The 23,019-nt window shown below is 38.4% G+C and overlaps 3 protein-coding genes across 29 annotated transcripts in view; 2 read left to right on the forward strand and 1 right to left on the reverse strand.

Moving 5' to 3' along the window:
- LOC127957193 (tuberin) overlaps positions 1 to 23,019 on the forward strand; it is a gene marked incomplete at both ends in the record, with an annotated part of 136,967 nt that overhangs the window by 65,512 nt on the left and 48,436 nt on the right.
- Positions 4,785 to 19,649, reverse strand: LOC127957194 (tuberin). 5 transcript variants are annotated; one of them, XM_052555623.1, is made up of 27 exons: positions 19,483 to 19,648; positions 19,112 to 19,344; positions 18,557 to 18,711; positions 18,393 to 18,479; positions 18,211 to 18,321; positions 17,979 to 18,126; positions 17,450 to 17,567; positions 16,605 to 16,653; positions 16,390 to 16,515; positions 16,232 to 16,305; positions 15,112 to 15,238; positions 14,885 to 15,028; positions 14,656 to 14,793; positions 13,767 to 13,870; positions 13,570 to 13,651; positions 13,344 to 13,499; positions 11,976 to 12,086; positions 11,768 to 11,890; positions 11,582 to 11,688; positions 10,576 to 10,729; positions 10,263 to 10,385; positions 10,056 to 10,190; positions 9,576 to 9,765; positions 8,134 to 8,227; positions 7,620 to 7,722; positions 7,439 to 7,533; positions 4,785 to 4,932 (listed from the first exon to the last, which is right to left on the reverse strand). In XM_052555623.1, exons 2-27 carry the CDS (start codon positions 19,191 to 19,193, stop codon positions 4,800 to 4,802), a joined length of 3,069 nt encoding a protein of 1,022 aa, XP_052411583.1. In that variant the 5' UTR covers positions 19,194 to 19,344; positions 19,483 to 19,648; the 3' UTR covers positions 4,785 to 4,799. The 5 variants fall into 5 exon arrangements, with proteins under 5 accessions (XP_052411583.1, XP_052411582.1, XP_052411584.1 ...); XM_052555622.1 differs by having other exon boundaries at positions 17,979 to 18,321; positions 19,483 to 19,649; XM_052555625.1 differs by having other exon boundaries at positions 4,816 to 7,146; positions 17,979 to 18,321; positions 19,483 to 19,649.
- On the forward strand, positions 19,820 to 23,012 carry LOC127957195 (endonuclease III-like protein 1). 2 transcript variants are annotated; one of them, XM_052555628.1, is made up of 5 exons: positions 19,820 to 20,360; positions 20,555 to 20,826; positions 20,898 to 21,068; positions 21,143 to 21,302; positions 22,877 to 23,012. In XM_052555628.1, exons 1-5 carry the CDS (start codon positions 20,084 to 20,086, stop codon positions 22,984 to 22,986), a joined length of 990 nt encoding a protein of 329 aa, XP_052411588.1. In that variant the 5' UTR covers positions 19,820 to 20,083; the 3' UTR covers positions 22,987 to 23,012. The 2 variants fall into 2 exon arrangements, with proteins under 2 accessions (XP_052411588.1, XP_052411587.1); XM_052555627.1 differs by having other exon boundaries at positions 19,822 to 20,378.

Here is a 23,019-nt window from a genome sequence, read left to right on the forward strand (position 1 = left end):
CCCTGGTCGCTAGATTTGGCACTTTCACACTGCCAGTGATAGGGGTGCTCCGATCACGATCGGCCGATCGTTATGCGCATCTCGTCAGTAAAGCCGGTTCTCTAATCAGCGGTTAATTCCATCAGGTGCGTGATTTCACATAGAGCAGCTGTTACTACACAGAGCCGTTGTTAATAGAGAAGATGCGGCAATAAACGCTGAAAATTAACGTGATTTGCGCATCTTCTCTATTAACAACGGCTCTGTGTAGTAACAGCTGCTCTATGTGAAATCACGCACCTGACGGAATTAACCGCTGATTAGAGAACCGGCTTTACTGACGAGATGCGCATTAACGATCGGCCGATCGTGATCGGAGAACCCTTGAAGATCCCATAACGACACGTGACATCAGCGCTTGACGTGTAATGTACGAGTCGACAACACTTGGCACGTTATACTTTAACTGAAGCAAGCAAACGATCTCGGCGTCAGCGCGGAAAGTGAGGAACTAACTGATCTCTGCTTCATTACAGTTTGCACATATGTTCTCGTCACGAATGTTGATCTTCCTTCAAAACAGCCGGTAAAAGATTTGCGCGATAACGCACGTCATCACTTCGATACGGAATTAGATCTGGCTTTTGTTCACACAGCGCTCGTTCCGGATCGATTACCGCAATGTTACTAGGTCCCCGACCCGGGTTCAATTCGGTAATCAATTCCGGGACGTGGTTGCTTTCACACAGAAGGCGACCAGGCAATGTTACGGGAATATTGCGGGTCCGACGTGCAGTGTGAAAGGGGCTTATGTGTGATGAAATGCATTAGGAGAAATCCAGACGGACAATGAAGCAGAACTACTCAGCAGTTTTTTTTCTGAACACTACACAACAAAAAAACACGTCAATTTCAAAATAATAATAATAAAAAAAAACATGAAAACAATATATAAATACAGCTGTAAGCAGCGATGACGGGCCCAAGCCACCGGTGAAATCAGGAAAACGGTGCACAGTGGGCACATGCATTTACAGTAACATCTGGTATTAAGGTTACAGCAATGAAAGGGTTACACTATCACATCAAGAGTGTGAAACACACACATAAACAAAGGGAACAGTATATAAAACTTTGGTAACACTCAACAATAAGGTTTCATTTGTTAACATTAACTATATTAGTAAACATGAAAATATTTATATAGCATTTATTAATCTTAGATTTTTTATTTAATTTTTTTAGATTAACAAACATTAACAGAGATTAATAAATGCTGGAAAAATATTTTGCATCCCTAATGCCCTGTAGTCATGTTGACCGAGTTTTGTGGCGTAGATCGGACGAAAACCCTAGGAGAAGTACTGCAAATCCACAGCAGGCACGTTTCACAAAACCCTGAATAGCCGACTTCCTGTTTGGAGGAGCGCTGGCTGTTACCACACACGTTGTTCAGCCTGATGAGCTCTATCTGTGGAGGAATTTTGGTGACTGTAGGCCAAATGGTCAGTGCTAAACAGCCCCTCAAAAATACTTTAAGGATTAAATTAGCTCACTAAAAACCATCCAGAACCTCATCATACCTAGCAACACATTAGCAGCCACCCTGAATCATGATGACAATTACACGTCTAGCACCGCGCTTCTAGAGCTGAGGTCTGAAAAAGCCAAACTACACGAGCATTTCATCAACAAAAGGCCATTTTCATTTCATCTCAACGGGGAACAAGGGATGAACGTGGAGGATATGTGGGCGTTAGAGATGAGGAACACGCAGACAAGTGTCAGTGTGACCCACGTCATCCGACGCTTCATAAACCATCACAATAAAAACTATATTCTGTCTTCATAACAACTCACAAGCAGCGACACAGGATTGAGTCTGGCCTTTCTCTCCCTGTCACTCCACTAAAACTACTTCCAATTTTATAAGGAAAAGGAGATTCAGGAGATTTCACAGTAACACTACAATTTAAATAAATACGGGAAAGTAATACTTTTAAGGTGATAGACATTTCATTTATCACAGCCTTTTTAACATGAGACTAGTGTGACAGAATCACTTACTTTGCTTTTGTAAAAATGTTTTAAAAAATTAATAAAATTCAAGGCAAATTTGAAGCAGCACAATGCATTTAAACCTCAAAAGTGAATGAACCCTGTGCACTTCCACTGAGAGTGTGTTACTGTAAACACAGCCAGGTAAAAGGGTCAGAGTTATTTTCTGTAGTAATTGACAAACACTGTTGATAGAGATTAGCTCAATCTGAAGCATTCCTTCAGCTGCTTTGCTCGAGGGCACAATTGACTTTTTCCTCACCGGAATCGATCCAACAACCTTCTGGTTAACCGACCTGAGCCTCAACCACCACATCAAACCAAATCACACTAGCAACAGGGCCATTCAGCACATAAACACACACACAACCAACTCACGCAGACAGGAGAGTCCCAGTTTGTGTCTTTACATGTGATCATTGAGCAACTCTTCAGCTGAAGTGGACGCCTCAAATTCTGCATTTGCACTTTAAATGCATACAATTTCTAATATTTAAATCAAACCAAGAATCTGTAATGTTTTTCCAATGTCCATAAAGTCTCTGAATCCTGGGCGTCCATTACAGCTGAGCATAATACTAAACCCTTTTATAAAAATTATGGTATCCTCTTAACAATTTATAGCACTGCTGTGTCACAGAGAAAACATTTCACTGTCCACCTGCTCTTCACATGCACATCAAGCCCTCAATCATCTCTGTTTGTCGCTGTCGGATGATTGTTGATGTCTTTGTCCATGTAATTTTACTCTATTAATACATTAAGCGATGACAGAGCTGAATATACATGCGTGGAATAGTGACTGCAGTACAAATCTTCACCCGATAGCAATTAGTGTTTGATTTTTTCAGAGAAGGTAATGAAAAAGTTTAACTTTTTATGAGTTGATCTTATTAAAAACGCAAAACTAAAGCCGTATATTTCCTTCATATTGACTTTCAGAACAGGAAGAGTCAAATTGCTTGTGATTTAAGTAAAGTTAGACATTATAAGCTCACTTTTACAGCCAGTGTCGACCAAGAATGCAATTACATCATAACGGGCAACCTTGAAATTACCCAAATTAGAGCCCTTGGCACAGAAATACTTTAGGTAATTAGTAACCCAATGGCAAGGTAATCTGAAAAGATACTAGATAATAAAACAAATATGCTGGATGAAGTCCCTGTGTTTGCTAATAACAGATGCTCTATTCATTAACGTCCTGTAACTTGGAGGCGCTGGACTGATTAATAGGTTTTATGGTAATTAGATGCACTGGGTTAATAAAACACAGACATTCGAAGGCAAATATTACTCGAAATGTCTCTCCATCTGCCAGGATGCAGCAGTCAATTGTTTGATGCTAGGCTATCCTCTGCTGGTTGTAAGCGGTGCTGCAATATGCTAATGAGTTCAGTAGCAGAAGCACGTGGTGCTTAGACTTCACATTTAAATATATGTAATTGAAAACAAAACTGTGAGGGAAAGTTTTTTTTGCATGGAAAACAACACATTGTGTTTTTTCATATGGGAAAAGTGTAACTGTTTCATACAAGAAAGGAATTTATGTTTTTATTGGGTAGAAAACAAACCATGGAGGGACAGCATTTGAAGAGGGTGTCAGTGAAACATTTCCAGCATGTTTGCAGCTTATTATTGCGCAACTTTTTGTTCATGATTCAAAACGCAGTATGATAAACATGAATGAATACTGTACCTGGATCATGTGTAAAGAATGTGTGAATATGATGTGAATAAAACAGGCCCAGACAGGCAGCAAGCTGAGCAAGTGGAGTGCGCCCCCAGTGACTGGGAGCTGAAATTCAACAAACACCAAAGACACAGAAGCTACTTTCGCATACTTTCAAATGTGCATGCTTTCTGTGTGCAGTACAGAACCCCTAAAGAGACATGGAGATGTTGAAAAGATGGGATGGGATACATATTAATGCAATTTTTGAGAATGTAAAGTTTCTTGAGGGTACACTAAAGTTTTGCAAGACAATGCAAAATCATTTAAATATAGCGCAGTTTCTTAGGGGAACGCAAACATTTGCAAGATAAAGTTTTGCATGTGAAGGAAATGTTTCTCTCGCAGAAGTATTTTGTTTCCCCAAGAAACTTTGTTTGCTCGCAAAAGTGCAGAAATATAATTTCTCCTCCCAACTCATTATTTAATTGCAAACATTTTATGAGCAATTCTTTTCTTTTTTTTAGATAACGCAACTGTTGTTACCAAAGAGTTAAAAAGTTTTGCAAGCAAATGCAAAGTTTCTTGGAGGAAATAAAGTTTTGCCCGAAAACGCAAAAGCACTGAAATAAAACGCAAAGTTTCTTAGACACAAAAGTTTTAATGGCGAACACAAAAGCATAAAAAAAATTTCAATCAATTTTCCATTTTTTTTTTCAATCGCCATGTCCCTTTAGGGGCTCTGTAGTAAAGCAATTTGTTCGCTGGAAAAAACACACCACACACAATAAGCATGGTAAAAGCAAATAAAAAACGGGGTTAAGCTGAAATCAAAACAGATGCTCACAAGGCTCGGCGCATGCATCAACATTACCATCAATGAAACGCAAGAAAATGACAAAACCCTCCTCCAGCATGCACCCTTTCCAGCCCAATCAGAATCACCCTAAACCAGATGTCCACGCCCACCCCGCATCGCCAAGACAATGCCCCGCCCCGAATGCCCAAGCCCCGCCCACCGACCCTGCATACAGAAAAGGAAAGCAGGGATATCAATCGGCTGTTGATGTTTGAGGTGACCAAAAATGCTCTACCTGCGCACCGCATGCTCGGACACACTGATGCTTCGGGAGCGGAAGGCGTCCATGGCCGACAGATCTTTCAGGTCTCTAACGGGAGAGTTTGCGCTGGGGCCTTGCTTCGCCACTTTGGTCATCCGCAAACTGCCCCGAGGGCAAACGAGGTCAGGTGTGCGTCAGCATAACGTCGTGACCAGAGAGGGTTGGGGAGAATTTGGGGCATTTTAACCATGTTGGCATGGGTGGATGGGGGAGTGCGATTGGTTGTGGAGTGTCACGAAAGGGGCCAGCGACCAATCCCAGGTGTCGGCAACCCCCCCAAACCACGCCCACCACGCATGGCCCAATCAGAGGAGGGGGGAGGGGTCAAATAAGGATGTGAAAGGAAAACAAAGTAACTTGGTCAGCAGTGCACACCGAGAACCAGAAAACAGGGATGACACTTAAAAACAAAAGATAAAGGAGGAAACAGAAACTGGAAGGAGAAACAGCATAAAAAAGATCAAAAGAGACACAACAAGGCATAAAGTAAGCAATATACTGTCAGCATTCTACCAAAGGAATGAAAGAGGAGAAAATAAATGAAAAACTCATCAGAGATCACAAACAAACTGGTTCAGGGAAGAAAAAAAGCATTCAGACACTGCTATGATCATTATACTGGAAGTGAATAGCAATAGGAAATGAGTGATATGATCATGTGAATATGGGTGATTTAATACAGCAAAATTAAACATGAATGACTGGATGAGGTGAAACTAGAAACTGGAACAGAGAATATAAAGCGTGGAAAACAAGAAAATCTAAATATGAACCATGTTTATATACACATCAGATTAATATTGGTTTTCTGGTGAAGACTTGATCCTGAAATTAGCATTACCTTGCCAGCCTCTGACCTAAAATATTATTTTATGATTAATAATTTAACAAAACACATTAGCATTTTCACTCTTCTGATGTTGGTTAAATGGTTGCATGGCATACAGGTAAACTAATAAAATATTGTTTTATTTAAAAAAGATATTTTATATAACATTATGCAATTATAAGCTTTCTTATCAACCTGTGAACCAGTACGTCAGTATTCAGTTAATTAATTCATTTAAACAGAGAGTCTAAAGTTGATTTGTATCACTACATTTTCATAAATGTCTGAATATTGTTGTGCATGTAAATGGCGGATCTTTCTCTTTTTCAGGCTTTTTTTCATCTAAAGCTTCAGTCTGGATGACAGGACAAGCCACAGAAACTAAAGCTGAATACAGAATCAGGACAATCAGATTAGATGGCTTTGTGCCTCTGGACATAGCTGATAATGGACTGTATTAGTGATATGCCTGGAAAAACATCCATGGTGTTGCTATAATTGCAATGCATTCTGTGCTGCACCAGGTGTGCTGGTTAAAATGGTTCAGTAAGAAGTTACCATGGAAATTTCCTGGATTATGGGATAGTGGCTGTTTTCACGCCTAGTACATAAAGTCAAATGCAGAAAAGTGGAACCAGAGAATGAATGAAGTAGAAAAAAGGGCTTATAATAAGAAATAAATGGGAAATAATAGGGAACAGGAAATAAATCAAATCCAGATGTTAGTAGGCAGGACTATGGTCCCTTTCTTAGACATTATATTACTAGTTATTTGGACTATTACAGGATGGGACACTGACTCATTATTACATATCAAGCCAAGTTTTAGAGATGTGTGTACTGTTTGTATTCAGGTGTTTCTTCAACTATGGGAATATTTTAAACTTTAAACACTAATAACTATAAGGTTTAACTACTGATAAACACACTGCTTTCATGAACCCTCACGAACATTTACACCACAGCGTCATTCCCATCACATCTCAAATCATAATTCATCATAATTCTGTGGAGGAAATTAGATGTTTCATTTTATTTATTTTTTTTAATAAAATTACCAAAAAAAACATAGTGAGCATTTTACGCATACTTAACATGTTCAGACTGTCAATATTACAGTTTTATCAAAAATGCACAAAAAAAGTGTTTTAAAATATATAAAAATATATTTATAAATATACTGCTTTCACAAAATAAATATTATAATATCGACTAATGACCAATATCTTCTTCAATCAGTCTTTTGAAACATGCAATAATTTTTTTTTATTAAACTTAAGAACATAAAACTATAAAAGGAATTTAAAATGTCTTTCTTTAAAAAATCTCCAATCTCCAAAGTTTTAATGTGACGTTCATACAGCAAAAAAGTCCAAATCTGTAAGTCTGAATAAAAATCAATCGCTGGGACCTAAAGTGGCCGTAGTTGAAGAAACAGTCTTTCATCAATGAACTGTTAATGGTTTGGATGTGAGAAACAGTCACCACTGAGACAGATGATGAGAGAAAGAGAAATAAATGAGACCGATAAGACAGAAATAAGCAAAAGAGACGTCCCACAGTCAAACTAGCATCTGTGAGTTGATGTTCTGACATAATCAGACACATGAAGCCAGAAATCACCACACTACCAACAAAAATAAATAAATGAACCAACGATTGGTGCCTGAATGACAATCATGTTTTGAGTTGTTTCTACAGCAAAACCTAGCATGAGTCACACAATGATCCGGCCCTGTGTGTGTGTGTGTGTGTGTGTGTGTGTGTGTGTGTGTGTACCTCTTGGGCCTCTCGTTCAGGCTGGTGCTGCGCGCTCTGAAGCTGCTCTGCTCGTGAGTGTCATCGAACGGCAGAAGAGCGTTTGAACGGAGACCCTAATCACACATAAAAACACACTCACGTCAAGAACAACCGATCAGCCAGTCTGTAAACACACGAGCCCAACAATCCCATCATCCACCTTGGTGATGTACTGAACGAAGTCTTTCCTGAAGGGCAGTCTGCAGCGTATGAACCACATGGCGATCACATGATGGGCGAGAGACACTATGTACTGATTAAACCTACAGAGAACGAGGAAAAACAAGAACACACATCATTTGAAATCATTTGACTCAATATACAAGTCTCATAGGCTCACAATGTGAATATATTGTAAAATGTAATTTATTCGTGTGACGTGAAGCTGAATTTTCATCATCATTGCTCCAGTCTTCAGTGTCACATGATCCTTCAGAAATTATTCTGATTATGCTAATGTGAGAAACATTTATTATATCAATGTTAAAATCAGCTGTGCTGCTTCATCCTTTTGTGGAAACTTTTTGATAAATTCCTTAACGAACAGAAAGTAAAAAAAAAAAATTGCCTTTATTTGAAATATAAATCTATTGTAACATTACAAATGAATCTCAAGTAGTCAAATATCTAATTAAGAAAAAACTGTGTGTGTGTGTGTGTGTGACCATACTCACTTTGAGGGGTTGGTGTATGGCAATGATATAGCAAACACGCTAACATACTGCTCAGCTACGAAGTTAGCATACAGATGTGGGAGCCGCACTAATGCTGAGAGAGAGACGAGACAAAGCATCAGTTCTTGAGCTGTGTTTGATGCACAGGTGTCATAATGCTGTGGTGGTATCCTGAATGTAGAATGTGTGCTATAGAGTCTGGGAACATGATGTCAGCAACGCAATGCATTCTGGGACTTTAGGACACGGACACTGCTGTATGTATTGTATTGGATTGATAATAGACTGTTTTGTTTGCTCTTTACAGCTAAAAAATAAGTTACAATGGTAAAACCTTGTTGTGTAATTAACTGCCATACTCTTACTCATGACCGGCATGGAAAAATAATTTGAATGGAGTGCGATTTTTCAGCTTTCCCGCTGGAAAACCGCACCTTGATCTCAGGTCTCCGAGTTAACAAAGCGGCGTCACATAGCTTGGTTAACAGCAGTAAGAAGGAAAAGAAGGATTGTCCCTTTGGTCTGATATATACACACGTATGTATGTGCATTTATATAAATATAAATATACAGAAATGTACGTTATATAAACAACTTTTTTTTGGATGTGATTAATCGATTTGACAGACTTAACGTTACATTAAATGCTACCTATGCATGAACCACATCTCCTGCATTATAGGTGTTATATTGCATACCACCTGTTACAGTAATAAACGGCAAAATTGATCAATTCTGTATCTCTTTATTTGTGCATCATAACGCACTGAGGTTAATTTGTACAGTTTACAATAACGCATATTAAAAAGTAAAGGGGCCGTGTAACTCGCTCGTTGATGCGGAAAATGTGTAGTTTCTGCACCAATCCATTTGTAAATTGCAGGTGAGACTCGAGAGATTTATCCTTTTTAAACTGATCAGAGGTGTACGCTCTGACACTACAAACAAGGTAAGAAAACACATTGGGGAAGGTTACGAGCGACAGCCCTTTAAGATCATCCGAACACTCTTTGTGTTCGTGCAGATTGAGTTCGTTGATTGTCTTGATTTTTTTCGAAATACCGCATCTTTGCTTCCTTGTTGAGTTTTTCTTTATATGTAATCTTACATTTGATCTGTATGTCATGTCACTTTCACTTTCACTTTTACTGATAAGCGTGTCCACAAAAATGGCCGCGACTACCCAGAATGCAATGCGCGGTGACGTAGTTTCCCAAGCTCTATATTCTGATTAGTCGGAGTGAGAGAGGCTAGCTCTGATTGGTCAGAGTGAGAGAGGCCGGCTCTGATTGGTCAGAGTGAGAGAGGCCGGCTCTGATTGGTCAGAGTGAGAGAGGCCGGCTCTGATAGGTCAGAGTGAGAAAGGCCGGCTCTGATTGGTCAGAGTGAGCGAGGCCGGCTCTGATAGGTCAGAGTGAGAGAGTGGGCGGGCTTGCACTCACTGGACAGGAACTCCAGCATGGGCGAGGCCATGGCCACGGTGGCTGAGATGTGCGTGAGCTTGACGATGAGGGCAGGCAGGAGCTTGATCATGATGTCGGGCATCTCTACGGTGCACATGGTCAGAGCCACCACACACTGCTTAGCACAGCGATAGATCAGCCCCTTCTCCAAACACTGCACCAGCTCCCTCTGAGACAGCAGCAGAACACACACACACACACACACACACACATACATTTACCCACAGTAAGGACTGGCAACTCTCACCACCCAGACCTGTCTGCTCAGACATCTGCCTACAGAATAATAAACTAATAATACAGTTATAATAAATACATTAAAATAAATAAGTAATACATTTAGGTAAATGTTTTCTTACATAAAATGTAATAAATATCTTTAATAATACACTTTAATTTAAATGAAGCTGTTCCCCCTATGCTGTTCTTTGGCCAGCGAGGCCCAGGTGTCGGTGTCACCTGTCGGGACTGCTCCAGGTGGCTGTGGTACGAGGTGAGGGCGGTGAGAACAGGAACCACAGCGAGCTGAACATCAGTGAGGGAGAATCCATCAGGAGTCTTCTTCAGTCGCTCCGATATCAGACGGTCGCTCACCTGCACACACACACACACACACACATTAGAGCCTACCCCGTTTCTGTTTTCTAAGTGTGTAGAGTTTGTTACCGTTGAGCAGAGGGTCGAGCATAGATGATCAATTTTGCAGGGTGACGTCAGGATCAAGACTTTGTACTGGATGGTGATGGACATCTTATCCAGAACCAGCTTCAGCACCTTCCAGTCAGTCTCCTGCAAACCACACAAAGAGCTTGTGTTTTACCACACAAACAGATTGTGTTGCACTTAAACTATATGTTCAAGGAATGCTAAAACACAGGGTAATGTGTAAACAAATGATTACAGCACCACGATATCATCAATATGCCATGGTGTTGTCAGAGTAATGTTAAAGGGAAGAGCTGTGTGTGTGAATGTGTACCATCTTCAGGCACTGTAGCAGCACGCTGAAGGCCAGGCTGTAGGGCAGATAGGCCGTGCGTATGGAGGAGGGCGGAGCCGCCGGTGTCGGACTTCCTGTCGGCGGAGACACACTTCCTGTCGTCTTTTTCTCAGCCACTCTTTTCTCCGACTCTCTGAAACCAGACATTTGAGATTTAGTCAGTCTGCATGCTCTCCTTGATAACTTATACTTCATTTTGGTAACAGATGTAAATAAATGTATACAGTTCAATTTAATAAAACACAATAATTTAAAAATAAATGTAAATATATTTATACTTTCTTAACATTTTCTAATAAATATAATCAATCTGAACATTAAGCTTTATTTATTTTTAATAATATAATATTTTATTTTGTTTAAATAATAAATTGAATTAAATGTATACATCATTTAAATGATGAAATATTTTGTTTAAATTTATTAAATAAAATTTCGTCAACCTGAATATCCCCCTTAATAATTTATACATAACTTAAATTTATTTCTTATATATATTTATACATAACTTAAATTTATATATAAATAATTTATTTAAATTTAATAACACATAATAATTTACATAATTACATTTTATTGAAACTAAATTCAATTGAACGTTTACTTCTCATTTAATAACAATGAAAATGCATTTAAAGCTTTTTAAACGCAATGATACATTTAAATTCTATTTAAATAAAGAAAGATTAAAGGAAGCATACATTTAATACATTTATACACATGAATAGTACATTAAATTAAAACACGCATTTTAGATTAATTTAAATGGAATACCACAGTCAATCTGAATATCTTAATCATTTATACTTTAATTAATAGATAATAATTGTAAATACTTTCACACTTTATTAAAACCTAAAACATTTTCAGTTAAAACTATTTAATAAATCTAAATATATTTATACTCTGAAACTGATATCCTTTAGCATCCTCCTTAATAAATGCATGTGAGAAAACAGCACCAAACATACGCTGGTGTTCTTACCCGTCGTCACAGTGACAGTATGGGCTGAACCTCAGGACCCCATCTTTATTGGGGACACCCAGATGATGAAGAGAGTCTGCCCTCATCATCAGTAAGAAATCAAAGACCTGACACACAAACAGAGGGAAGTCCAGGTGATCTGAGAAGGTTACTGAGGTCTAGTGTGCTGCTGACCGGGAGTCTGACCTGGAGGCGTATGGAGCTCCCGATGGCACTGAAGTATCTGTTCTTGTAGTGAAGCTGCAGATGAGAGATCAGCAGCTCGTACACGCGGCTGGCGTGACTGGCCGGCAGACTGTACAGTTTACTCTGAGAACACACACACACACAGCGTCACTGGAGCGGACACTGAGAAAGATCACCATCACACTGATGAGTGCAGGTGTTGTCGTACCTGAAGGATGTCCAGCAGACCCAGTACAGCGGTGCGGACGTCCTCCATGGGAGACTCCACTGACATCTCTCTCTCTCCCTCCAGAGAACACGTTAACGGACGACTAGCGACCTGCAGGAGCACAGGAGCACACAAAGCAAGTCTCATTCACATATATACTACGATGGAAACACATTTAATGAATGAACCAATGGATGCACATTTAAACTGTCATGTGACTGAATCATTTGCTCTTAGAGAAAAGGCCTCTGCTGCAGATTGCTAGAAAACACTGCTACTCTGTTAAACAGTTAATAAATTCATACTTCATTTAAATGCATTCATATACCTCATTTAAATTCAATAGATATATATTTATTAGTGCTGTCAAATGATTAATAATTTTGTTTATGTAATATATGTGTGTGTAGTACTGTGTATATTATGTGTATATCATGTACATATAGATACACACACATACAGTATATATATTTTGAAAATATTTGTTTATTTATATTCTTATATATATTTAATATATAAACATAATATATTTTCTTAAATATATACATGTGTGTTTGTATTTATATATACATAATAAATATATACAGTACTATACACACATATATTATGTGAAGAAAAAATTATTTTAGATGTGATTAATCATTTGACAGCACTAATATTTATATAAACATAAACATATCTTTAATAATACATCTAAAATCAAACAATATTTCATTTGAATGCACTAATAAATCTAAATAAATCAATGCTTATATTAAGTATTGATGAAGTTGTACTTAATTTTAATACTTTGTGCATAAAAAGTATAATTATATTAATTTAAAATGTAATAATAAATGCAAATAAATCTATGCTTGATTGAAATGGAATACATTAAAATAAAGTTAGACTTAATTTAAATGTAATATTAAATTAAAATATATCCACTGTAATAATATGTTTTAATAAAACATTTAAATAAGGGTAAACTCATTTATCACAATAAAAAACTACATCACAATGGCTTCCACATTGGCTTCAACTTCCATTTCTATTTTTATTCTGCACCAGTTTCCCAGGAAGTGACTGAATTCACAAACCCTGTATTGTATAAACTGAATCTGCAGCTTGGATGAAAGAGTTAATGACCCACGTCTCTGTGGCTATTGACAATAAAAGTGAGATGCAGCCAATGGAAAAAGTACTGAATGATTTATATCTCATCCTATAATCTAAACACTTGGTATTGATTTGGCCAACCCTGAACTATTTCACGTGTCAGCCACAGAACTACTTGTCCTTAACCATGCAAACATTCTATTTTTTAAATTTTAAATGTCAACTGAAGAGAGTGGAATGCTTCCGTTAGTGACATCATCGGCGCAGCACCTTCTCGATGATGTCGAGCAGACTGCTGAAGTGATGCGTGCTGCAGCCCTCGGCCAGATCCACCAGCAGCTGCGTGGCCTGTTTCCTGACGGACAGATCTCGATCTTCAGCGATCTGACCCAGCTGAGGAATCACCACCACCTCGATCAGCTCCTCCTGGTCACGGAGAACACACACATTCAGGAACACCAACGGGGAGCTCACGCACATTTGGTGTAGGACTGACCTCATAGAGCTGGCGGTTTGTGCTGAGCACGAAAGACAGGATGTCCAGGACCTTGATCCTGATCACAGTCCGGCTCTCGTTCCTGACACACACGAGAGAGAGAGAGAGAGAGAGAGAGAGAGAGAGAGAGATGTCATGCCCAGGGTTTGGTTTAAGTGTGACTTGTGATGAAGTGATGAAGTGATGAATAACCGGACCTGAAGAACTTCTCCATGAGTTTGAGCAGGTTCTGCAGCCATCCGTCTTTGGCCGGCTGGATGGACTGAGCTCGGTAGGAGATCAGCGTCAGCACAGACGCATCCTACAGGACAGATCACACCCAAATAATACAATTCACTTAAATACATACATCCTTTTTTAACACTGGATAATACATTTAGTGAATGTGGATCTCCTCATTCAGTTATACTTAAAATCATTGTTATTATAAATGTAAATAAATATATAATTCATTTAAATGTAATAATATCTTTTAATTTTAATTAAATGTTGTGAGTTTAAATACGTATACTTTCTTTAAAATTAAATAAATTCAGTCAATCAAATTTTATTTTATTATAATAATGAATTGAAAAGTACACTTCAATTGAAGTCATAATACTGTACATTTGGATTCAAATTTAATCATACATTTAAATAAATTTATATTTTCTACCTGAATTTCCTCTAATTTATACTTAATTCAATTTTAATAATGAATTTAAATAAATTAAAAAACTAATTATTTTAATCTTTAATTTCAAAATAAATGTAAACACATTTAAACTCTATAAACATAATAAATTTAGTCAATCTTAATTTATACATAATTTAATTTTAATAATGAATTTTAATAAATCTATACTTGATTTCAATTTAATAATACATTTTAATTTTGTTTAAATTTAACAATACATATCTGAATATCCTCCTTAAATAAACAACAAATTTAGCCTGAATATAATCCTTAATTTATACTTAATAAAAATGTTATAATAAATTCAAATAAATATATATGTAATTAAAATGCAAAAATACATTTTAATGTTTAATAATAGATTTAAATGAATGAATGGATTGAACGGCTTCAGAAGAGGACAGACTCACGGGGCGTTTATCAGCACACTTCTCCACCAGACTGAAGAGCGTCTGTGAGGATCCGAGGAAGTCGTTCTGCTCGTACAGCTCCTCCACGGTGCTCAGTAACTCATAAACTATCACCTTCAGATCAGGGCTGCCCATCGTCTGCACACACCACATGCACGAAGAGCGTCAGGAGATAAACACCTACCGGACATCTCAGTGTGTGTGTGTGTGTGTGTGTGTGTGTGTGTGCCTGTATCTGCTGCAGGAGTCTCTCTACGATGGACAGCAGGACGTCCCACGTCACGACCTGCAGCTCGCGGCCGTACTTCTTGATGAGTCGTGAGATCGACAGCACGATCTCGTAGGACACCACCTCATTAGCACAGCTCATGGCCTGGGCACAGGGGTCAGAGGTCAAACACTGGCAGGTCTCGTGAGGTATATGAAAACACAGACTGGAGGCAGATGTGCAGACACCTTGTAGAAGGAGGGCAGGACCAGAGTGGGCGTGATTTTGAGGTCAGGAAGTCTGTGAGCGCCCCACAGCGCCATCCCAACAAAAAACACAGCACCCCTGAGAAGAGCGGCGTCCTCACTGTACACGCTACACACACACACACACACACACACACACACACTTCTGAGATCAACAGAACAGATAACTTTACAACAATTTAACAGTTCATAACAACACTTATGATATTTCACAACTCTTAATCTCAAACAAAAGCAAAAAATTGTTTTTGAAAATCTGCCTTTAAAAGATTAAATATTAATTGAAATATAAACATATTAATAACATATTAATAAATGTTTATTACATTACAAAAAAACTATATCATTGTCATTATATATATATATATATATATATATATATATATATATATATATATATATATATATATATATATATACACACACACACACACACACACACACATTAATAAATACATTAATATATTAATAATAAAATAATTATTATGAAGGCATTAATAGTAGTAGTATCGATAATAACTTCAGTTATATAAAGCAAAAAATTGCTTTTGAAAATCTGCCTTTTTAAAATATTAAAAAAACCATTATTTTTTCTTTATCAAGTATAGTAGTTGTTGTTGTTATTATTATTATTATTAATGTTGTTGTTGTTATTATTATTATTATTATTATTAATGTTGTTGTTGTTGTTGTTATTATTATGAAGAAGAATTTCAAAATAACATATATTTGATGTATTTATAAATGTGTATATTTAAGATAATACTAAATGTATTTATGAATATATATATGTGTGTGTGTTGTTATTATTATTAACAACAGTAATTTTTTTTATATAAGGCATTTCTAAGTAGTTATTCAAATTAAAGAACAAAATGAACAAATAAGAAATATAGATAATAATTTAACTGCTAAAATTACTGTATTAAACAAAAAGCATTATTTATCTAATAAACATTATTTATTAGACTAAACTAAACTTACTAACTAAACCAGGAAAGTAAATAATGTATTTTATTATAGCTCAGTGATCTGTCAGGAATGTAATGTAATGTTCAGAATAGTTTCAGATCTAAACGGACTTGTCTGTGTGAGTGAGTACCTCTCCTCCATGATCCGGCACATGGTGTATACGGCACTGTGACCCAGGTGTGTCCCCAACACTTTACGCATCAACTAGACACACACCAACAGAGAGGTCAGAGCAGGCTTACGAGCTGCACCACACACACATGATGGGATATATTCATCTCAGTGTACCTTCCAGCAGGACTCACAGAACTCCTTCACGTTAACGGTTCGGCACAGAGTGATGATGAACACCGTCAGAGAGTCCGAGGGCAGGCAGTTATAACACACCACCGCGTCCAACACCTGCAGCGCAACCTACACACACACACACACACACACACACACACGGATGAACCCATTCAGATATCACAGATTGTGTGGTAATCCAAAGGCCACTGTTTTACCTCAATATCAGTGGAGGAAGTCGTCCGGTTACACAGAAGGCAGATTTTCCTGTGAGAAACAAATCAGTGATGTTAGTGTGTGTGTGTGTGTGTGTGTGCGGGCGCGCGTTCTTGTTTTTGTGACATATCAGGACACAACTCTGTATAATGACATGGGTATGACACAGGTATTACAAGGAGAGGGTGACTTATGAGGACATAACCCATGTCCCCATTTTTCAAAACTCTTATAAATCATACAGAATTAGTTTTTTTGAGAAAGCAAAAATGCACAAAATGTGCTTTTCCTTCACTATTTTGACCCAAAAAAAAAAAAAGAAAAAAAAAACTAATTCATGTAGAGACAAATTTACACTAAAAATTCAACATTCAAACGTTTGGGGTCTTTAAGATTTTTTTACAACTAAAAATAACTGTTTCCTCCTTCAATATATTATAAAATGTAATTTATTCCTGTGATCAAAGATGTATTTTCAGCATCATTCCTCCAGTCTTCAGTGTCACGTGATCTTCAGAAATCATTCTAACATGATGATTTGTTGCTCAATAAACATATAATATAACATATAAACACTGTGTAAACCATAATACTGTATTTACTGATGAAAGGAAAGCTCAAAAGAACAGCATTTATTTGAAATAGAAATCTTTTGAAAATGTCTTTACCGTCACTTTTGATCGATTCAATACATCCTTACTGAATAAAATACTTATTCTTTCAAAAAACACAATCCTACTGACCCCAAACATTTGAACTGAAGTGTATATATAGTGTCTACATGTCAAGCTTCAAGCATTTAAGCAGAAGCTTTCAAAAAGATCATCATCTGCGTGTGTTTTCTTACTGGACCATGAGGGAGATGTTCTCATCCAGGTAGCAGGAGTTGAATTTGACCAAGTTCACGAGGACATGCAGGAAGTCTGCTGACAGACCGATGTCCATCCACAGCAAGACGAACCCAGCTAAGAGAGAAAACACACACAAACACACATTACAATCTGCTAAACAAACCATTCGTTATATAGAAAACAGCAGCTCCGTCGTTTGTTAGACATCTTCTTCTGTGTCCCACAGGTCGGAGACAGAAAGTCATAAAGGTGAGTAAAAGAGTTTCTTTATTCTCTTTAACACAAAAGAAGATATTTTAGAGCATGCTGAAAACCAAACAGCTGCCGGTACCCATTGACTTCCATAGTATTTTTCCCCATACTATGGATGTGAATGGCTACCGAGGTCAAAATGTATTATTTTGTGCCTAGAAAAGACAGAAACTCATACAGGTTTGGAACAACTCAAGGGTGAATAAATGATGACCGAATTGTCAGTTTTGGCTGAACGGTCCTGTAAAGAACACCAGCAGGTGCGATCCGTACCGATCTCCTCCTCTAGGTGGGTGACGTCTTTCCCGTTCTCCGTGAGGGCCTTGAACACCTCCAGTCTCTCGGCCAGATCTTCATTACAGGGCTGATAGTCCAAAACGATCTTAAAGAAGTGCGCTCTGAGCGGACCCAAGCGCTCACCCTGCACAAGAAGATCAGGAGGAAAGCGTGAGTGCTGTTCGCCGCATTGATGCGTTGTGGTTGGTAAGGTGTTCGAAATGTGCACCTGTCCCTGTATAATGGCTCTCAGCAGCAGCAGCACTGCATGACGGGCTTCAGCCGGCTGCTCAGGATGCATCATGTCCTCCACGGCCTTCCACACGGCCTCCACCGCATGCTGAAACACACACAGCACACTTCAGATCCGCTCGTCTGCACATGGCAAAAGATGCTTCTCTGCGCTCTCACCTCCTCAAACTTCTTGGATTTGGCGAGCTCGCACACTTGGTTGATGACTCTGATCCGGTGGTTCAGGCTGTACTCTGGAGTGAGTTCCTGAAGGATTGGAAGAGAGAGATCACATGAGAAACACAATATGGATGAGGGGAAGGATCGATCGGAGCGTTTCTGACCATCAGGATGTCCAGCGTGATGATGAACTCTGAGGCTTTGCTCTCGGTCTGTTTGCTGTGGGAGCGAGTCTGACCGAGGCCAAAGATCCTCTTGAAATGGTCCCGCAGAGACTCTTTACTGGGCTGCTTGTTCATCTTCCCATCTGTGAGAGACCCTGGATGAGAGATTTTTTTCGCCGTATCAGCAACAATGGCTATATTCATGGCAACATTAACAGTATCATTTCAATACAGCACTTGCAATAATATAAAACATTCTTAATTAGCAATCGCCTCACTATACAAAAACATACAAGTAACAACAAAAGTATCATTATTCAATCAAAATTCTAAAATTCTTCCCGAAGAGACCTTTGTAAAAATGTATTTTAGTATATTCTCGGAGTTAAACATTTTCTTTAAAAATTACAAATAAATAATGAATTCTATAAGTTTTACTATAATCTATTTTAAACATTATATCAAGATATGTCTTCTTTTAAAATTATGATTAAAGCCTAAGCGAATATTAAACAATGGTTTAATATTTCACACTTTTTTAAAGAAAAGTTACACCTAATTTGAGGGGCACAGGGCCTCTGGATGTCTGGTAGTGGCTCCCTGGGTCAGAGAAGATTGACAACTCCTTCTTTAACATAAATATCGCCTCTTTTGGCAGGAAAACATGGCAGGACAACAGTGCACAGAAGTCTGACACCTCGTGACAGTTCAATTCAGTTCAGTTCAGTTCATTCACAAAACAAACCGTGCATTTAAAGCGGATCAATTGACTGTGACAAAGACAACACCTGAAAATAAACAAGCCAAATAAACCGTATAAATACACGCAAATCTCCGATGTGGTCAAATAAACAATGTAAATAAATAAACCAATATCAATCCATAAACTACAAGCCAATGCAACAAACAAACACACTGTTACTTACCGTCTGCGGATGATGGAAGTGGGATGATATCGAGAACATATAACTGAAATATCTAAATGATTCGCTCCCGATTCATGCATGTATTTTGTCACGCAGTTTCTCAGCCCACAGAACTGCTCCTGCTCTCACCATACCCCTTTACTGCCCCCCGGAAGTCATGCTTAAAACACGGGAAAGGACTTCCTACAAAAACACCAAAGACACGTCACGTGACAGCTGACGGTTGGGAATTGTAGTTCTAAGATCCACGAGCGAGCCTTCACGTTACAAGCGCAAGCGGCGTTGAGAAACTACAAATGATTGTCGCTTATAAAACTTGAAGAGTCCGACTCATTTCCGCAAATCGGCTCTTTCGAACAGTTATTTTTGGATGAACCCTTTCAAACAATCGATTCAGTGGTTCATCATTCCCTGATCATTCCGTATGTATCCGCTCGCATCCATTCACTAAGATTCATTGAAAAGATCCGGTTCAAACGAATGATTCATTTACGAATCAGACATCGGTATCGACAGCAAGGGTAAATATGTTGTATTCAGGAGGTGTGTTTCAGCAAAACTGAAGATATATTTGTGACATAAAGTCAGGTAATGTCACCTAATGTTAGCGTCAGTCCGGAATTTACGTGTTTATATATTCAACCGTTTGTCTGAAAGAATGAACTCTCCATATTTCTCCGAGTCAGTAGCTGTATTAGGCACTTGTGCGACTGAAACTATAGGTGAAAGTGCTGTAAATAAAGGAGGAATTCGCAGATTGAGATCCAGAATGGCTCAAGGAATCAAATCAGAAGATGATTCTCCAAACGTGAAAGCAGAAGATCTCGAGCAGAGTATTTCTGATGCTCCACTGCGAACCCATGCAGAAACTTCTGCAGGTGAGACGAACTGCTCAGGTGGAGCTAAACACTATTTCAAATAATGTTTTTCTAAATATTTTATATAATTTATAATCATTTTATATATTTTTCTATTATTTTATTATTAATTCAATTATAACTAAATCGTTTATTTTTATATATTTTATGCATGTATTTTAATTTATTATAATATATATATTTTTTTTGTACAGAGACTGTGTCAAGTTGCAATAACTCAACCACAAAAGTGAAAGGAGAAGCAGTGGATGAGCAAGCCGTTTTGACGTCACCTAGAAAACCAAGGCGGGGCCTTGTGAAGGTGAAGTATGAGGAGGAGGAAGGGGCGGAGCTAAAGAGGGAGCGCTGGGAGCCGCGTGATTGGAGAACACAGCTGTCATTCATCAGGGAGATGAGGAGCAAACGGGATGCTCCCGTGGACCAAATGGGAGCAGAGAAGTGCTACGACACAGAGGCCCCGCCTGAGGTGAGCGAGAACCAATCGCAGATCACCTGAAGTAACCGACAGCCAATCATAATTCTCGGTTCTTTTCTCAGGTGCGTCGTTACCAGGTGCTGATCTCCTTAATGCTGTCCAGTCAAACGAAAGATCACGTGACGGCTGGCGCTATGCAGAGATTACGTAGGCATGGACTCAGCGTGGACGCCGTACTCACACTGGACGATGAGACTCTGGGTAAACTCATCTACCCCGTGGGCTTCTGGAGGGTAAATGACTCTTGTGTGTTCAAATACATGGATGTTTAATCAGAGCAATCAGACACTCACAAACTTCATTTCAGACAAAGGTGAAGTACATCAAACAGGCCACGGCTCTGATCCAGCAGGAGTTCGGCGGAGACATTCCTGACACAGTGGAGGGTCTGATGCGTCTGCCGGGGGTCGGCCCCAAGATGGCCCACCTGGCCATGGACATCGCCTGGAACCAGGTGTCAGGAATCGGTAGGGAGGAAACTTATATTTTGGCTTAACACAGCATCTGTCTGTTCTGAATCATATTGTTGCAACTTCTCTACCCAATCAGACATACAGATTTCCCATAATGGATAATAAAAAATCAAAGAACATTCTTACTCCCCATCTCTGTTCACTTTCACACAAGGCTTTTTCAAATCAAAATTTAAAGTTTATCTTTATCATTTTTAATTTTTGTTTTAGATACTGTATTTATACTCTTCTAATTTACCTTTAAGGAATAGGTCACCCAAAATGAACATTTGCTGTTAATTTTACTAACCCTCAGGCCATCCAAGATGTAGTTGACTTTTTATTTTTTTTATTGAGTAGAACAAGAAGATTTTTAGCTGAAACCATGGTCCTCCTTAGTGATTCATAAAATGCAAGTCAACAGCTGCCTGATTTAGAGAATACAAATAAAGCATATCAAGGAACATGAAATTAATACCCTTGGCTCTTGTTGATATTTTGAGGTCTTATGAAGTGAAACGATCGGTCTGTGTGAGAATCTGAACACTATTTACAACATTATTACCTGTAATCCAGAGCCTCACACAACGGAGAAATCTGATTCTTTTCCGTGAACTGATTCTTTCGGACAGTTTGTTTCTGGTTCAAAAAACAGATTCACTAGTTTGTTTACATAATTACGCAGTAATGTAACATACACACAATTAAAGCTGCGGTAGGTAACTTTTGACGCTCTAGCGGTTAATAAACAGAACTGCTTGCGTCTTGCGGAATAACATCGTAGCTGGAGCTACTTCTCTCTGTTTATGTCAATGAAGAATCACAAAGGTACTGGGTTACTCCGCCGCGGTACCCCCGAAGCAATCTAAAATAGTCCGAATATAAACACTTATTATAGGTGCACCCTAGTGATTCAGGACAGGCTACAAACGAGGTTTGGAAAATGGATTCATGGTGTACTCGCTTATTATATACATTTTTCTACATTTTGAACACAAACAAAGTTACAGACCGCAGCTCTGATTGGTTGTTTTTTACCGGGAGCGCATGAGTTTCTGCAAATGGCAATAGGACACTGGGAGGAGCCAGAGGAGCTTGATTTTTTTCACAGATTATCTGTCTCATATTCTACTGTCAGGACATAATGACAGGTTTAACAAATATGTAAAAAATATATTTTTACAAAAGTTACCTACTGCAGCTTTAAATTTCAAGTCAGAGTGACTGTGGGACGTCTGAAAGTGTGATTTGATTGAGTAACTTTTAGATCTGTGCTGCTCGAGTCACAAACTGTTTCAGACACTTCAGTCCAAAAGAATCGGTTCAAAAGAAGGATTCGTCCGGTCGATGGGCCTTTGGATTACAGGGAATAATTTAGTAAATAATGTTCAGTTTCTTGCACAGACCAATCATTTCGCTTCATAAGACCTCACTATATCTTCAAGAAGCATCAATATTAATTTTGTGTTCCTTGATATGCTGTTTTATTCTCAAAAATGAGAATGGCATGTGAGTGAGTAGATTAACAGCAAATTCAAATTTTTGGGTGAACTATCCCTTTAAGTGTTTGTGTGTGTGTGTGTGTGTAGGTGTGGACACCCACGTTCACCGAATCTCAAACAGACTCGGATGGACCAAGAAGGAGACCAAGACACCAGAGGAAACACGGAGAGCGCTCGAGGAGTGGTTGCCACGGTAACCTCTATTTTCGGTCCTGTTATTGCTAACGTTC

Source organism: Carassius gibelio, chromosome B5, assembly GCF_023724105.1.
Source record: "Carassius gibelio isolate Cgi1373 ecotype wild population from Czech Republic chromosome B5, carGib1.2-hapl.c, whole genome shotgun sequence".
Lineage (NCBI taxonomy): Eukaryota > Metazoa > Chordata > Actinopteri > Cypriniformes > Cyprinidae > Carassius > Carassius gibelio.

Excerpts from the sequence above, each read along its gene's own strand:
- LOC127957194 (XM_052555622.1), bottom strand. The coding sequence starts at position 19,193 with ATGTTAAAGAAGGAGTTGTCAATCTTCTCTGACCCAGGGAGCCACTAC. Across the intron at positions 7,723-8,133 it reads CCATACACCAACCCCTCAAA|GTTTAATCAGTACATAGTGT; the intron begins GTGAGTATGGTC and ends CGTTCTCTGTAG. Across the intron at positions 7,534-7,619 it reads TCGTTCAGTACATCACCAAG|GGTCTCCGTTCAAACGCTCT; the intron begins GTGGATGATGGG and ends ATGTGTGATTAG.
- LOC127957195 (XM_052555627.1), top strand. The coding sequence starts at position 20,084 with ATGTTAGCGTCAGTCCGGAATTTACGTGTTTATATATTCAACCGTTTG. Across the intron at positions 20,827-20,897 it reads ACACAGAGGCCCCGCCTGAG|GTGCGTCGTTACCAGGTGCT; the intron begins GTGAGCGAGAAC and ends TTCTTTTCTCAG. Across the intron at positions 21,303-22,876 it reads GAACCAGGTGTCAGGAATCG|GTGTGGACACCCACGTTCAC; the intron begins GTAGGGAGGAAA and ends GTGTGTGTGTAG.